This window comes from Lethenteron reissneri, chromosome 18, assembly GCF_015708825.2.
Source record: "Lethenteron reissneri isolate LAM-NWPU_2019-01 chromosome 18, ASM1570882v1, whole genome shotgun sequence".
Lineage (NCBI taxonomy): Eukaryota > Metazoa > Chordata > Hyperoartia > Petromyzontiformes > Petromyzontidae > Lethenteron > Lethenteron reissneri.
In genome coordinates this window covers 4,093,518-4,110,463 of record NC_083796.1, presented here as the reverse complement: position 1 = coordinate 4,110,463, position 16,946 = coordinate 4,093,518, and the positions used below count along the sequence as shown (strand labels likewise).

The 16,946-nt window shown below is 49.5% G+C and overlaps 1 protein-coding gene across 1 annotated transcript in view; it reads right to left on the bottom strand.

Moving 5' to 3' along the window:
• Nucleotides 1–16,946, bottom strand: part of LOC133343729 (furin-like) — a 55,802-nt gene that overhangs the window by 18,412 nt on the left and 20,444 nt on the right. The window contains exons 2-3 of the mRNA XM_061553496.1: nt 15,192–15,290; nt 8,847–8,942 (exon numbers count right to left, since the gene is read on the bottom strand). Coding sequence (XP_061409480.1) covers nt 8,847–8,942; nt 15,192–15,290 — 195 coding nt within the window. The remainder of the gene's footprint in view (nt 1–8,846; nt 8,943–15,191; nt 15,291–16,946) is intronic.

Sequence of the window (16,946 nt, the reverse complement as noted above, 5' to 3'; positions counted from 1 at the left end):
TCTTAGCTCTCATTTAACAAAGCCAAAAAACTTTCAGCCTGGAACATGAAGCCTTGGTGTGAGCTCTACGAGGTGTAGAGACGATCGTGTTCGGAATTTATTTCTCCTTTTTAATCCGCACGAGGCAGCGACCGCTGTGGTATTCTGGCGCGCGATGTCATCTCTGGGACTTAAAATACGAGACGACCAACGGTAGCCACCGGCCCTTCAAAACGTCGTCGCTCTGTAGTAGCACACCGCTGGTGAACCGAAATACGTCAAATTTATAATAAACGCCCCCACCCCCCCCCCCCCTCGACATTTCAGAGCTCTCCCGCATCTTTGCTGGAGCTGCACGAAAGCAGCTCAGCGTTGGCGCAAAGTTGGACAGCAGCCCGCTTGAAAAATATTGATTCACTTATTTAATCTTAGCAGCGATAAAGAACTACGAGTCAAAGAGATTAGAACGCGTGGACCCTTGCCAAGAGCTGTCCACGTGGAGCGTGCAGGCGTGACGGAATGTTTAGCCAGCGGCTTACGGTAGGGCACATCGTGTGACTTGTAGACTTTCGCCGTGCCTGCTAAGCCACATTCTCGTGAATCTGAGCGTCGCATTAAAGTGTCGCATTAAAACTGGTGCAACGTGCTGAACGTTGATGTCTCCACAGAGAAGGTGCGCAATGAGGCACGGTCATTTAATCTCATAGGTCTACGGCAGAGGTCGCAAACGGGTTTTGATTCCTTACCCGTACCCGGCCGCACCAGGGTCGCAAACGGGTACCCGTACCGTACCTGATACCCGGCTACCCGTACCCGGCTGGGCATCGGGTACGGTACGGGTACGAGTACCCATTTGCGACCTCTGGGATGAAGCCATGTTGCAGGCGCCGGTGGGTTGATTCTAGGAACTTGAATTGTGAGAAGAGACAAGACGTTGGGAAATGAGTGACAAACGGTTACTCACCAGTGACTCACGGCCTACCCGTACCCGGCCGCACCAGGGTCGCAAACGGGTACCCGTACCCGTACCTGGCCGGGTACGGGTAGCCGGGTATCGGGTAGGGTACGGGTATCGGGTACCCGGTTGCGACCTCTGGTCTACGGGGGCGGGAGCGGTGGCTTGGTGGTTGGCGAGACACGCTACGGCCCTGGCGGACCCAGTTCGATTCCCCACAGCCGCGACTAAAGGTGCATCCCCGCTCACAATGAGCGATGGGTGGTGCATGTTGGGTTGCTGCGCAAGCGAATCACTCGTGGTTTTGGACGTCTCTGCGACCACGGATGCCCACATTTGTAAGCGGGAAAATGAGCCGTGAGGCGTCGTGAGCGATTGGATTGTGTGAGTGACCCTTGAGGTTCGACGAGTAAAATCTGAACGGGTCCTGGGCCTCCTCCCCCTCCATACCCCAACTAGGTCACTTAACGAACGAGAATACATTTTAATTTGAATAAGCCGAGTTATTTCACCCTGCCTTCTAATGGCCATTACTCTCCCAGAGATTTAGCAATGTGTGTCTGTGTGTGGTGTTAAAGCAGACACTGTTGCCATCCATCCTTATTGACTCTTTATGTTGCACCAGAAAACATCATAGTTAAGTTAAAACCCACCACACTGGAATTGACTGCATTGACAATGATTATAATGTACGTTAAGTGATCATGAAATGACGTGTCGCTTAACAAGACTGACATTTCATTTCTGCTTACATAAACTTGACTTCAAATCTATAAATCATTTTCAGATTTATTGTTTTATGGCATGCTAGCCTTAAAGGAAATACTTTTGTGAAACTAAGACTGTCTTTAAATCGCTGTCAAGTAACCACATATCATCATAACTGTAAGAATGTATCATGAAGAATTATGCGGACTTTTTCACGAAATAAATAAAATCTACGAAACCCCTACGTATTTTGTTTAGACACGGTTGTGTTATTTTCCAGATAATGATCACATTTTTTGAATGTTACCAATGAGGCAGTGTTGACAAATTCAACAATGAGAGAACCGTCTCCTGCAGGTCGTGTGTGCTCATCGGAATGAATTTAATCTCATGAATGCAAAGCACCTCTGAGTACAAACGTGCGAATGTGTAATAGATGACGCAGCACCATGCAGGTGGCTCTGCTCGCGAAACCAAAACCGGGCTTCTAATTAGCATGATGCAAGATAACATGGCGCCATCTCTTCTGGCAACACACATGCCATGCATGGCCGTTAAAACACACACACATGCTAGGCATGGCCATTGAAACACACACACATGCTAGGCATGGCCATTGAAACAAACACACATGCTAGGCATGGCCATTGAAACATACACACATGCTAGGCATGGCCGTTAAAACACACACACACATGCTAGGCATGGCCATTGAAACACACACACATGCTAGGCATGGCCATTGAAACACACACACATGCTAGGCATGGCCATTGAAACATACACACATGCTAGGCATGGCCATTGAAACAAACACACATGCTAGGCATGGCCATTGAAACATACACACATGCTAGGCATGGCCATTGAAACATACACACATGCTAGGCATGGCCATTGAAACACACACACATGCTAGGCATGGCCATTGAAACACACACACATGCTAAGGCATGGCCATTGAAACAAACACACATGCTAGGCATGGCCATTGAAACATACACACAAAACAAACTCCCAAGTGACATATTATTTCACGGATAACAAATTGTATGAGGTACACCTGCTAAATATACAATTCCAAACCTGGCATTATTTGTATAATTATGAACTACTACACATATATTACCATGACATTAGAATTCTGCCAGGTGTTGAAAGGGCAGCCCATAGATGGAGTGAAGTTATCAACCAGAAACCCTGTGCTAATCATATTAATATTATTTATCATTATTATTTTTTTCAGAAATTTTTAAAAAACTTTTTTGTTCCACTGGCACACCAGAATTGTGCCAGCGGGGGGGGGGGGGGCCCTCAGTACAGGTGGTAGTATTTGACTGGCTATTTGTCTTGATGAGCCAGAACCAAACCATTGTACGCTGTACGTATGTACCATATAACTTCTTTCGCACCGTGCGTAGCCAACCGTGCTAATCGGAGGTGCGGGAGAAGGACAACAAACTAACCACAAAAAATCAGTTCTAAAGAAATGAATATTCAATCTATATATATAAAATCGTTCATGTCTGTGTGTCTGTGTGTGGACTGCACTTTCATTGGACGGCGGTTGCCCCTGGCAACGGCTAGCCACGCCTTCGCCGCTTTCATTGCACGGCGGTTGCCCCTGGCAACGAGTAGCAACTTTTCTCCGCGGGGTGGACGCCATTTTTAATAGCGCGGGGGGGGGGGGGGGGGACCGGCACCCGTACCCAGCGTTCGCCGGGTGGGAAAATCAGGCAAGGCGGGAGGCTCTGCACGGTGCTAGGCCTCGACACCCAACACGCCACTCTGAGGTAAATTCATACAAATTTCACGTCCTCTACAGAGTGGCGAGGGAGGCAGAGTGGCGAGGGAGGGACTCAGCCTCAAAACGAGTAACTGGTGTGGCGTATTAAGATCGCCACTGGGGAGACAAAGGCGGCCGGGCGTGGTGGATACAAGTCCCGGGCAAAGCCGGGTCATGACTATGTGTGTATGTGTTTATGTGTATGTCTGTGTGTCTGTATGTATGTGTGTATGTATGTGTTTGTATGTGTTTGTGTGTATGTATGTGTGTGTCTGTATGTATGTGTGTGTGTATTGTGTATGTGTTTGTGTGTATGTATGTGTGTGTTTGTGTGTATGTATGTGTGTGTTTGTATGTATGTGTATGTCTGTGTGTATGCATGTGTGTGTATGTGTGTGTCTGCAGCAAGCGCGTGTATGTGTACCTATGGACGCGCGCGCGTGTGTTGTGTAGGGGGAACGGTAGTGTAGTGCTTAGCGTGCTGCCTGTGTCTATGTGTGTGTCTATGTGTGTGTCTGTGTGTGTGTGTCTGTGTGTGTGCGTGTGTGGTGTGTAGGAGGAACGGTAGTGCAGTGCTTAGCGTGCTGCCTGTGTGTGTCTGTGTGTGTGTGTCTGTGTGTGTGTGTGTGTCTGTGTGTGTGTCTGTGTGTGTGTCTGTGTGTGTGCGTGTGTGGTGTGTGGAGAGCGGTAGTGTAGTGGTTAGCGTGCTGTCTGTGTGTCTGTGTGTGTGTGTCTGTCTGTGTGTCTGTGTGTGTGTTCTGTGTGTGTGTCTGTGTGTGTGCGTGTGTGGTGTGTGGGGAGCGGTAGTGTAGTGGTTAGCGTGCTGTCTGTGTGTCTGTCTGTGTCTGTCTGTGTGTTTCTGCGTGTGTCTGTGTGTGTGTCTGTGTGTGTGTCTGTGCGTCTGTGTGTGTGAGGAGCGGTGGGTGTAGTGGTTAACGCTACGCTGCGCTACCAACCCGGCGAACCGAGTTAGATTCCCGCTCATGGCCACCACCGATCAAGATTATTTCAACCTCCCATAGGTCGACTCAGCCTCAAACGAGTAACTGGTGTGGCGTATTAACATCGCCACTGGGGAGACAAAGGCGGCCGGCCGTGGTGGATACAAGTCCCGGGCGAAGCCGGGTAGTACAGCTAGTCTCGATATAAAAGTGCATAGCTCCAGCGGCTTCCTAATATTGGCCGAACTGAGAAAATATGAATCTGGCTCAGCCAGGCAGGGCCCAGTGACGTGACATCAACGGCACGCTTCTGCTTGTGCAGTGGAAAACGAACTTGGCGCCTTCTGCGCTGCCCACCGCCCCCCGCGCGGATTGTTTGTACAGTGGAACAGAGGTGCACGTGACCACGTGACAACTTCCCCTGAACTCACGCTAGACTCCAAAGCTGAGCTGTTCAATGCACACTCAAAAATCTGGCATGATTTTCCATGCACGCCACAGGGCGCACACAGCCATATTTCTGATATCCGGCTGGGGCAACGCCATTCCCTTGGGCGCCCTAATAAGCTAGGAGGGGGTACGCAAGTAACAAAGAAGCCACCCCCCCCCCCAAAAATAATGACATTTAATGCCTGCAATCTGCCCTCCCCCTCCCACCATCATAAATTCAAAGTCTTGCTACCACCAAAACATTTAAGTTGCCTTCAAAAAAGTTATCATTTAAAAACAGCGTGTTCTTCTTTGTTACCATATCAGGTGTTCAGTGTTACATAAAGCAGTTGACGGGGGGGGGGGGGGGGGGCGGCGTTGATACGGTGCTTAGTGCACGCACTCTGAACCTCGGTGACCCGAGTTCTATTACTGACCAAGGCTAAATAAAGTGACCGGTGATATCTGCTACCAGTCTTGGGCCACACTTCATCAACCCGCACCATGACTGACAAACGTGTGGAGGCCTTCATGCAGCAATTAATTGCCAAAGGCCTGTCTTGATTTGAAGCTTTCATGACTGCAGGAATCTATACTCTCTGGTTCTTTCGGTAAAGTCACGTGGGTAGAAAAAATAAGAAAAGAAAAACACGACGTTTCGGTCGCAACACAAGCGTCCGTCTTCAGGTGAGAAAAATGATCTGATGTTGTGGCTTTATACACAACAGCAGATCATTTCATTTTTCACACCTGAAGACGGACGCTTGTGTTGCGACCGAAACGTCGTGTTTTTCTTTTACAATTTTTTCTATCCACGTGACTTTACCGAAAGAACCAGAGAGTATGCCAAAGGCCTGTCAAATATTTTTATGACATAAGGTGCAATATTTCAAGTGACAAATGACAGTAAAATAAAAACAACCCACTCCTTTGGTACCTCATTTGCCAGTAAACAATATAATTGTTTTTTTTACCCTTTTATCTGGCAACAAAACTGACGCCTTTTTTACAAGGAGTCATGTTTGCATAGACCACAATACCTGCAGTCATAATGCAAACAAAAAACATAACTCTGATAATGTGCACTGTCCTTGAAGTTGATTGGTCCACACCCGAGACAGCTTTCCTTAGAGCCTAGTCTCACATGGGTTGGACCAGATGACGCCAAAAGGCACACAACATCTGGTCCAACACCATGTGAAAGCTGTCTCGGGTGTGGACCAATCAACTTCAAGGACAATGCATACATTATCAGAGTTATGTTTTTTGTTTGCATTATGACTGCAGGTATTGTGGTCTATGCAAACATGACTCCTTGTAAAAAAGGTGTCAGTTTTGTTGCCAGATAAAAGGGTAAAAAAAAATGATCAACCCACTCCTGTTTGATATCAAGCTACTTTTGTCGTCGTTGGTGGCGGTGGAGGGCGTTATAACAGAAAACGTGCACAGTTCTTTACGTTCAGCACGAAGAAGCGAGGGGCTACGCAGAGGCCTGCATATTCATGGGGGGGGGGGGGGGGGTTGCGGTGAAATGGCCCAGCCGACAAAAAATAGAACCAGACGAAAGGCGGGTATGAAATACTCCCTCCTCTTCCAGCAAACAAAAAAACCCAATTGGCCACGTAGGCTGTGCCCACGCGTGCAGACAAAACGTGTGGCACAAACCGAGAAGCCACAGCAACGCGTGCACCTTCCCTTATCTCAACCGCACACGGGCGCACGTGCGACCACCACACGATCATGTACGTACTCGCAAAACAAACTGTAAACGTTCGTTCCGCCTGACCGGTCGCAGGTACAAGGGAAATCAGCAAGAACAGCTTTTTTGGGAAGTGGGGGGGGCATTGTGGCCGAGACCACGGCCAGCCACCTTCATCTCTCTTCTTGGTTCTTTCGATAAAGTCACGTAGAATGGAAATAATAAAATAATACAAATAAAACATAATAAATAAATTCTCATGACGTTTCGGCCACAACGCAAGCAGCCGTCCTCAGGTGGAGAACAGGTCTGTCGAGACTGCTTGCGTTGTGGCCGAAACGTCGTGAGAATTTATTCAATTATGTTTTATTTTATTATTTTATTATTTCCATTCTACGTGACATTACCGAAAAAACCAAGAAGATGAATCCCTGCAGTCACGAAAGCTTTAAATCGAAACCTTCATCTCTGTTGTTGTCCTTCCCACCCCCCACACCTCCGATTAGACAAGTTGGCTACGCACGGTACGAAAGAAGTTCAACATACGTGTACGTACATCTCGCCGCCAGCGTTAACGTCCACACACAGGTGGCCTTTATTCATGCTGGGATGCCGCTCGCCGCTGATGTTCTTATTCGTGGCCAGGATTCAAACACAAGTTGCTGGGATTGTAGCGCACGGTTTAACCAATGGGTCACTGCTCCGCACTAATCAGTACTTCAATCTCACGCACATGCCAAGTCAATTAAAAAAATCCCAAGTGTATCAGTGCTGAAACGATTAATAAAAAAATATTTCTACCGTATTTCCAACTATATATCTCATGCTCCCGAGTCAGCACGGGCCACAGGGTTGCTCAGTCGTCACCATTGGCCACAGGCTGCCAGAGTTGTTTCCAATTGCACAATTATTCACGTTTTAAAACGTTATCATGTAAAAAATAAAATAGGTCTATGACCTAATCACCAGGAATGCACGCGATCTTGTCAGAAGTTTAGCAGAGTTGAGCCCAGATTGTGCTTGGATGGGTGACCACCGTGCACAAAACAGGTGCTATAGGCTTCCGCGGGGGTTCGTTGTCAGGAGAGGGCATTCGTACTTTGCTCCAATGTCTTATGCGCCTTGTCTTCACCAAACCACACTGACCAGCATGGTGAAGCATGGTCAACTTACTCCCACGACCCGCACGGTGTGGGGAGGATCTAATGCAGCAGTTGAATGACAATTGTCTTGTGTGTGTGTGTACGCAGGTGCATATGTGGAGAGCGGTAGTGTGGCGGTTAGTGTGCTGTGCTACAAACCTGGCGAACCCGGGTTCGATTCCTGCTCACGGCCAACATCAGTGACGCTTATCTGAACCGGTCCTGGGCCTCCCCTAGGTCGACTCAGTCTCAAATGAGTACCTGGTGCAATGATTAAACATCGCTGCTAGGGAGACAAAGGCGGCCGGGCGTGGTGTTGGCCGGGCGTGGTGTTGGCCGGGCGTGGTGTTGGCCACCCACCCCCTCGTGTGCCGTGCCGGCCTTTATAGGTGCTCGCTAACAGCACTTGCCCCTACAGTTTGTTAAGGCTATACGGGGGATCTTTGTCTTTTGTACGCACGTGCACACACACACACAAAACACAACTGAAACACATACGAAGCCAATGCAGTATAAACTTGCGTGCATGCAGACGCAGGCTCATTGTCATGAATATTAATCCATTGCCAACACCTGACCGCGAGTGGAGGAGCACTTCTATTGTGCGGTTGAAAAGGCAAGTTAATGCCAACCCGTGATGGCCAGGACAGCTGTTAGCGACAGCCGTTTCCTTTTGTTCCTCCTTGAAACACTAATCCACACTCGGCGACTTCCTGCGCAAGCACAGCGCACCTGTGACTCTGATAACTGAGCACCTTGCGTGATGCGTCAGGGATGGGAGGATGGAGCAGAGCCAATGCCCAGTTGTCTAACATGGTTTTGTTTTTCTTGGTTACAGCGCGACGTTCCTTCGGCATGCCCGACGATTCGCTCCACATCCTCGGAGCTTTTTCAGGAACCGAGTTCAGGACTGTTGGACATTTCGCTTAGTTTCTGAACAAGCTCCCATGACAAACAAAGCGCCACACAACCCAAGCACGCATCCGAGAGCGACACAGCACAATCGCGAAAAGCTCTGCAGCAATATGGTCAATGCCTATTGCCGGATGGAGGCATGCACTGATGGTGCTGGTGGGGCGAGTGGGGTGAGTGGGGCGAGTGGGGCGAGTGGGGCGAGTGGGGCAAGTGGGGGGTGAGCTGAAATGCATGAGGGGGGGGGGGTGTGGGGGGGTGTGGGGGGGTGTGGGGGGGGTGGCGAGCCTCTCACCAGGTACCACTGCTCTGCATATTCAGGGTCCGTGGGCTCCGTCACAACCTCCTTCCTCCGCCGCACCTTCACCACCTGCTGCTCCACCCAGCTCACCTGCTCGCAGGAAAAGAAGAAATCGGTGAGCAAAAATACAAAGTCAACGTCCAGAAGGCTGCGGGAGGTCGCTCCTTCTCCTCTGCTTGCTGCCAGTGCTGTTCGCGAAGCTGTCCCCATGGTTGGCAGCACTGCCGATGCCGTCTCCAGACCTTCCTTCTCTCCTTTGCAGTTAAATAATTACGGCCGATAATAACATTCTTCTTCAAATGTCAAAATCTTTTCGTGCCCTTCTACCCACATCCGAATCATCACAGCTCTCATTCCACTTCTCGTCGTATAAACCAGATACGATGAAACCTCGGTAACCACGTATCAACATTAAACAAATTATCCGGTGGTGGTGATACTGCTGATGCGTCGGCAGCAGCACTGCACAAACACAAATAAAAACTCAACAAATTCGTCAATAACACTGGTGCCTTATAAGGAAAAAGTACATAATAGGTGGCGTTTTTGGCAATTGTCCCTTGTTCATAGCACATGTGTTTCTTTTGAGGCCAGTGTTCTTGGTGGATCTGTTGAGTCTGGGCACCGTGGTGGTGAGATGTTAACTACCTCGCCTGGTATACAGGAAGTCATGGGGTCAATCCGAGCCCTGATGATGCCTTTATATTTGGAGTTTGCATGTTCTCCCTGTGGTCGCGTGGATTTTTCTCCAAGGCCTCCGGTTTTTCCTTCCACATTTAGAAAAATTCGTTTAGAGTTACTTGGGTGCTATAAATTTCGACGTGACAAGCCACTTTGTTGAGCTATCATTTGTGGCCAGGTCGCTTCTGACAAAGAGCTACATAGCTCAGCGGGCCTTACCTGGTAAAATAAAAAGTAGTTTTTAGTTTATAGAGTTTGTTTTGATAATTATGCACTATCGACCGTCTGGGTAGGAGGGTAACAGTGGTTGAAAAGGCCTGAAGGTCGTGCCACGCCCTTGCTCAACCTGCCAATCCCTCGTCTTGATTTAGCTTTAACGCTGTTGCCTCTCTCCGTAAGCAATGTTCCCTCTCGTATGGTTGCCGTGCACAGCATCTTGATATGCGTGCAATAATACAGCAGAAGCCTGATATAAGCACACCTTTTGGGAGTAAGGCCAGCTGTGCTTATATCAGGAATATTGTGTTCGTATCAGGGAGTTGCCATCCGCCTTCCCCACTCCAGTGTAGTGTAAGTGTGTACTATCAGAACTGTGCTCATTATAAACAAGATCTGCTTATATCCAGTTTCTTCTTAATTCAGATGCTATACAAATTAAAAGTATTCATAAAATCTCTATGAACAACAATAAAAAAAATTGAGTCTCAACACAACTGTACTTCAAGACACTTTAGAGAAATTAATAGAACTGCTGTACAGGGTGGTCCAGAGGTATTGTGACCCCCCCCCCCCCCCCAATTAATTGACCCCTATAATATTTCTAAAATCTGCTTTAAATAAACCCGACTTAAAACAACGATGAAGTTATAGATAATTAAATGGGGGTCACAAGACTTCTTGATTGATCACCCTGTACATTGGGGGGCAAAAGCGGGGGGGGGGGGGGGTAAGAGGGGGGGGGGTCACGAGAGGGAAACATGACACAGAGGAGAGGGAAAGATGAGAGAGAGAGGAGAGAAGGAAACGCGGCGGGATGTCCTGGGGCCAAGTGAACTGGAGCCCAGTACCAACAACAACAACGCCGACAAGCCCCAGGGGCATCACTGGGTGGGAAAGGGGAGGGTGGTGGTGGTGGGGGCGGGGGGCGGGGCTAGATCCTTCACTTTATTGTGACGTCACGTCTTGCGCACACTTTTGCTTCTTCACTGCTCGACTCCGGGATTCCCTCCCATCGTCGACGTTCCCGCGCTCACGCGTACCACACACACGTGTCGGTGACGTGCACGTCTTCTTCGAACGCTGGGGAGCCGGAAAAGCCCTCTGTACCAGCGTGGACAGCACCCTCGTGTTCACCTTCTGAAGCGCTCGCTCGTCACCGTGGCGTGCGCGATGACCACCACCACCGCCACCACGTGACTTTTCTTTCGTGTTGTGCACGGTGCATTTAGCGCCACAGTGCGTGGATTTATAGCGTTTGTTTTATTTGTTTGCTGGTGACTGTGAATTTCATATCGGAATCGCCTCCAGTGATGTTGCTGCTGGCGGCAATAAAAGTTGTTTAAGAGTCAAAAGTCTTACGAGACTGCTCAAGTCGAGAAACGCGTGAACTCTTCCATCTATTACGACCTTGATTGTGCTGTTTGTTGGCGGCTGTTTGAAGGTTTGGGCATCGTGCTTTAGCAACTAAGGGCAGCGACACCACAGCCTCACGGCAGCGTCTTAAGCCGCTTGCTGCAGAGGTTCGTGGTTCGAAATCCAGCAGCCGCCCCGATCAATGCTATGGGGTGAATCGATTGAAAAACTACGCTCCGTCTGCTTCACAGAGGACGCTGAAGATCCCGTGACGTCATTCACAAGAGGAGGCCATCGTGTGCCAGCGTCATGGTCCAAAATTTGCCAAGTTTGAAAATCACCCACAAATTACTCATTTGGAATCGACATAGCGATCATCGCCGACTACTAAGAAAAAAATCGACAGGATCCTCCTGAAAAAGAGCCATGAGACTCAGTGAGGCTTTTCTGGGTAAATCGAGTGGAACAAATAACTGTGTTTAACAAAAATAAAAACATTTGCGGAGACCGCACTTGTCTCAGTGGTAATGCTCGGCCCCTGACACAGAGGCCGATCAGCGGCCTCTCCTCGGATGCAGCCGCTAATCCAGTCCGATGCATGATCTCAGAGTCGTAAACAAAAATACCTGGGGACTGTGCTCACAAGAGCAGCCTGCCATGTGTGCTGTGACGTGACAGCGACTGAGTGGTGTAATCGCCGCTCGCGTGTTACAGAATTCTGATTCTGTTGGAAAACTTTGGCAGCTAAAATGCAAATTCCACACTTGGGTGGGGTGGGTGGGGGGGGATGAGAAGTAACTTCCTCCACAGGACCTGCGCTGCGTGCAGTTCGGGCCACGGACCAATAAATAAGTTAACAACCCCCTCAAAAACGGGACATACGCTCCAGTGCTTTATAAACTCACAGCTATCGTTAATGATTAAGTGTGTAAACGCCATTTGCTCGTTACAGTTACCTATTGAGAATGATTTTTGCCCCGTCAACCATGAAAGGCGTACACTGTGCGTGTCGGCTTGACAAGTGGCTGTGAATGTAGCTCCTGGGAGGCCGGGGCAAACGTGAAAGCTCCGTGAAAGCTCCATCTGGAACGGTTCCAAAAGTGGCTTTGTGAGACCAGGGGGGTGGTGGCAAGGGCAGGCAAAGTTCACGCCGTGCTCATTCCACCAAACGCCTCCACGCTGTCACCGACTCGTTTTCTTTCACCAAAATGCAAGAGCGCAAAAGATATCAGAAGATATTTTCCCATGGTGCCAAGGGGATGTGTGTGTGTTGTGGTTTTGTCGTTGTTGTTGTTGTTGGTGGTCACATTGGAGTGCAGCGTCCCTTAAAAAAGCGTTTGAGGGCAACGATACAAATTCAAGTCGAATGAAATGAGAACAGGCGACCGCTGTGAACTGTTCAGTCGTGTGTCGAACTCATAACAACGGCACAACAGCGATCCTCGCACGCGTGCACCGTTTGTCACAACCAGCCACAACTGGATCTTTCGACCACCGCCAAACAGATCGCACTCCCGATCAGTGTTGCCGTGTGCCACGGCGCCAGCCTCAACGTGGCCGGCTGCGGCTTATCAGTCTGCGCTGCGGTTTCTCGCTCAGGTGCACTGCTGGTGAAAAGGTAAAGGTGCAGCCCTGCAATGTCTTACTCGTGCCACTGCTGGTGAGAAGGCCTTCACTAGAGGGAGCTCACGAGGGCACCTCTGTAGAGGCCTATTTTGCCCGACCCTTTCACACTGGTCAGGCATCTTGGAGGAGGTGGGAGTAAATAGACTTTACCCCGTCACACACGACCTGCGTTGCCGATCGACGAACTTGTGGTCTACCATTTACACTGCTGGATGGACAGATGCCTGGGGATTTAAGAAACGTGCACAATTGCTTCAACTCCCGTGCCAGGTGAACTGGCAACCTCTGGATTGCAAGTCGAGAGCGATAACCATTATACCACGGCAGCATCCCACTTACTGGAACGCCGATTCTGATATCGTCGAACTAGGATCCCGATCTTAAAGGATGGTTCCTTGCCTATAACATCTGGCAGTTCGTCAGCATTGACTCCAGAAAGCCGGACTCTGATAATCAGACACTGCATCGAAACCGGTCCAGATTTTGCTGGACCGTTTTTATTTTCTAAGTGGGGAGACAGATTTTTGAAGGAGACTGTTTATGATTGGCTCTAGTTTCAGCAGAACATCGGTCTGCATCAGGCAGACTCCAGAGCAGTGATAGACAACCCAGACGAGTTACTGGGCCACATGAGCGTCCCTCCTCCATCTCAGCTGGCCACAAGCTTGACACCGCATGCTTGGGCACGAATCGTGACACCCACGCATCACCGTAAATACACTTAGACCAGGCCACCAGCAAGGCCTCCATAGGCTGCATGCGGCCCATGGGTTGTCCACCACTGCTCTGGAGAATGTAGTCACCGATGTAGGTCATTTGCTACTGCCAAGAATGGAGTTTTAAAATAAATAGCAAAGACACGAGTAAAAGCAATTCCCACAAACATCAACATAACCTCACGAGCCTGTCCCATCACTCAATTGGGATTGTCGACCACAATCATCACTCCCAACTAGCAGACCAATGCCCCGTGTACTGGTCTGACTTATCACCTGGTTAAACTAAATCAACTTGAAACTTTCACCCGTCTCATCCACCTCCAAAGGCTCTTCCTTCACTAAATATGAAACGTATATATATTTTTTTAAGCAATACAAGTGTAACCAGTGAAGATGGTTTTTATTTTCACAGGAAAGAAACTAAAATATACTGCAGGTGCTTTCCTGGACCAACGCTATTTGACACATACTGCACAGTACTTTATATATAAGATTGCGATAGAGGCTGCCTTACACGGTGTATATACTCGGAGTCCATTGACAATTTGCGATGGCCGAATCGTCAGAACTCAGAAGCTGAAGGGGGTCGAGCCTGGCTCCCACTCCGATTGGCAACTACCGTTCATTAAACAGGTGCTATAGGCTGCGGCGGGGGGCGGGGGGCCTACATTGTTAGCACTTGCAGAAAAATCCATTGTTGTACCGTACAATGACCCCGCGTCTATGATCCACACTTTCACCAACCCACACGGACCAGCGTGGTTAACCACGGTAGAATAATCTCCACCACCAGCATGGCGCGGGGAGACCACTACCCAGCAGCGCATTGACTCAAAGGACCGTACAGAAACATACTATTGCACGTGCATAGATATACATACATCCTGAGCCGGTGTGTACTTCAAGGATGAAAACGCACACAAACACCACATATCATAAACATGATCACTTATAACAACGTGTTGCCTGTGCCATGGCGCAAAGTTTCCTGTACAGTGGAAAACAAATTGTTTAATCGACCTTTGAAAATGTTTTCTGCCTTTATGGTGGGGGGTTGGTGGTGGTGGTGGTGGTGGAAAACCAGTTGGGCAGGATTTCGAGTGGGTGGGCCCAATGCATCACAGAGGAAATCTGGCCCAAAGGCAGTCAACTCAGGTGGCACTTAAACGCGAACAAGCACGGGCTTTTACCAATGACTCTCGCTGGAAAGACCAGAACCGGGACATTCGAATCTCAGGCGGTGTGCCTTTAGCTCGCCTCTCGTACGAAATGAGACCCTGGCAAATTATTCGTTGTTTGTGTACGCTACCTCTGCTTCTGGAGGAGAGAAAAGTTCGAGCTGATCTTTCTCTAAACAGTTGGCAGAAAATGGATCTATTGCTCGAACTTTTCATGTTTGTTTATATTCATCATGAGCGTGGCTGTGCTGGCCAAGTGCGCGCACGTGTGGTATATTTACGCAAGTAGCGGCGAGTCTATTACTTTAATTGCATTTATTTGTGCGCGCTTTGGGGGAAAGCCGTCCACTGGACGTGTTAATATTTCACATTTTCTTTTCTCGATTCTGCACAGTCGTGTTTGTGGTAAGAGTCTGCAACAGTGAGGTGGGGGGGGGGGCGCTGTTAATAAGTGTTCACGAAGTTAGCCATTTCATTAACGTTGGGTTCCCGTCTGGGTACAAATGCGTGGGCTTGTGAAGGCCACAAATTTCCTCCGTCACACGCCACCACCCGCTTGCTACCTCTGTGTCTTGCCGCAGCCTCGTGTGCAGACTCTCGTGCCGGCTCAGCGAGCGTTTCTGCACGGCGTGGTGTCGAAAGTGATGGTAGTCTTCGAAAATCTGTCACGAGGGGGTGGAGAAACAAAGACAAAACACAGCGTCATGCAACTGCGTTTGGTTTTTTTCCGCAGTTGTGCTGTGCGGCTCTCCGATGGCTTGTCTGCTGTACCGCGGTTGTTGCTCGGCACGGTGTCCGACGTTTTGCTCCACGCGCTGGGGAGCTTCTTCAGCACGTGGGTCAAATCGTCAAGACACCGTGCTGAACAGCACGGGGGGGGGGGGGGGGGGACCCGGCAACACGTCGGAGAGCTACAAAAGGCGAGGGTGGAAATGATTGCAATGCTGCGCAGTCTCAGACCGGTGATTCATCTTGTGGGTTCAAACAAAAACCAAACGCTCTCAGCACATTCAACCGAGGTGGGCTGACCGAAGCGAATTGTTCGCGGGAGTGTGTCACGCAGTGTCACGCATCGCGCGACGGTGGAGTCACCGATGACACGAAGAAGATGCCCCCCAAACGACCGAGTCACACGGCTCGGCCAGAGAGGGGCTGTCTCTGCTCGAGAGGAGATGTCACTATCTGGCACGTCGGCCGTGACATGATGCACCTGTGACACTGGAATGATGAGACAATGTTATGATTATAAGGCGAGGACAAAGGGGAGCACTGTGCCGCGCCTTGCGAGCGTCCCGCGAGGACGGTGCGCGCTTTCATCAGGGCCCGACTTCGTGTCGCTAGGTGTACAACACCGACATCAGCGCCGCGGCTGCAGCCACGGTCAACGGGCCCGTAGATAAGCAAGGAGCGGGAGGGGGGGGGGGTCCTGACAGTGCAGAGCACTGGTTCGTCGACACATGTTTTATTTTATTTTGCTCAATTATTTGGTGGTGATGCTGTTGCTGCGTTGGCAGTGGTGTCACAAACACAATTCGCAAAAACAAAAAATATATTTGTAAACAATGCCGCAAAATAAAAATAAAATGGTAATATTTCGGACAATGCATGACACATCAAATTTTAATATTAATTATTTAACTCTAGATGCATGCATTGAACCGGGATCAAAACGAAATCAAGACGTTGCTGAGCCTGTGGTCGGAAATTCCATATTCGTATAACAGGTACCCGTTTACCCACAGGACACATTTCTGTTGACCTGTATAACAACATTTTACAAGCATTATGGAGCCTGGACAGACGACAAATGGCGTCAACGGTCGAGGTGCTGCCACTGCTGTCCCAAGGGCCTCCCCTTGAGAGGGGCATTTGTGCATCCTCCACCACGCTGCTCGCACGCTTTACCCCACCACGCACAATCTGCTCGTAGGGACTGTGGTGCACCCATTCACGCCGCTGGGTGGGTAGGGGCAGAGGGGTCACCAGCTCGGACACATCGAGCTGGTGACCCCCTGGATTTCGAGTCCAGCGGTGATGTTGCCGTCTATCATACGACGGCGTCACCTGACCAGTACGTGTGCAATGCCTTTTTACAGTGGCAACTTTCATTCCCACTTTGTTTTAGGTGACACCCACGCCGATGTCCACGTGAAGAACACTTTGAGACGAGCTCTAACACCCTAGAGAGGGCGCCACCTTTTCCAGAACTCCCTCCAGAGAAAGGGGCCCTTCTGCCAGCAGTGCGGTGAACCCCAGCCGTTGCGGGGGTTTCACCTTTACCGGACACCACTTATTTATATCTTCCCCTGTGTTACAAT